At 32.6% G+C, this 439-nt stretch overlaps 1 protein-coding gene across 1 annotated transcript in view; it reads right to left on the reverse strand.

The window, feature by feature from the left end:
- LOC119590512 (arrestin homolog) overlaps window positions 1–439 on the reverse strand; it is an 87,402-nt gene that overhangs the window by 42,321 nt on the left and 44,642 nt on the right. The window contains exon 7 of the mRNA XM_037939161.1: window positions 96–100. Within this exon, the coding sequence (XP_037795089.1) occupies window positions 96–100 (5 nt within the window). The remainder of the gene's footprint in view (window positions 1–95; window positions 101–439) is intronic.

Genomic DNA, 439 nt, shown 5'->3' on the forward strand with positions numbered 1-439 from the left:
TCAACAGAATATAAGCAGATGAATATGTGTGTGCCGGATCGAGATATAATTAAACATACAGACAAACTTATATTAGATTTCTCTGAACGACCCACAGTTGCTGGAACATAATCATTCGTGTGAAATGATCTATTTTGATGCTTAATTAATTCCTATTTCTATATTCACTCTCCCAAACATTTCCTTTTTAACCGAATTTCGCTGAATATTTATGATTGCCGTTCAAATCCTATATAATTAAAGTTAGTTTTTTTATGAAATAGCTTACATTTGTTTGCAGAGTTCCAAAATAACTTGTTTCTAAGAAAAAAAGCATGTATATATTTATGAAGTCACGTAGGTGACGTTAATCAGTATGTATTAGCGGATAATCCAATAGAAAGGCAGTGCCTTATGCTTCCTCTTCAGACTAGCCTGGCGCATGTCGATTTTTTTTTCT

Source organism: Penaeus monodon, chromosome 27 (assembly GCF_015228065.2).
Source record: "Penaeus monodon isolate SGIC_2016 chromosome 27, NSTDA_Pmon_1, whole genome shotgun sequence".
Lineage (NCBI taxonomy): Eukaryota > Metazoa > Arthropoda > Malacostraca > Decapoda > Penaeidae > Penaeus > Penaeus monodon.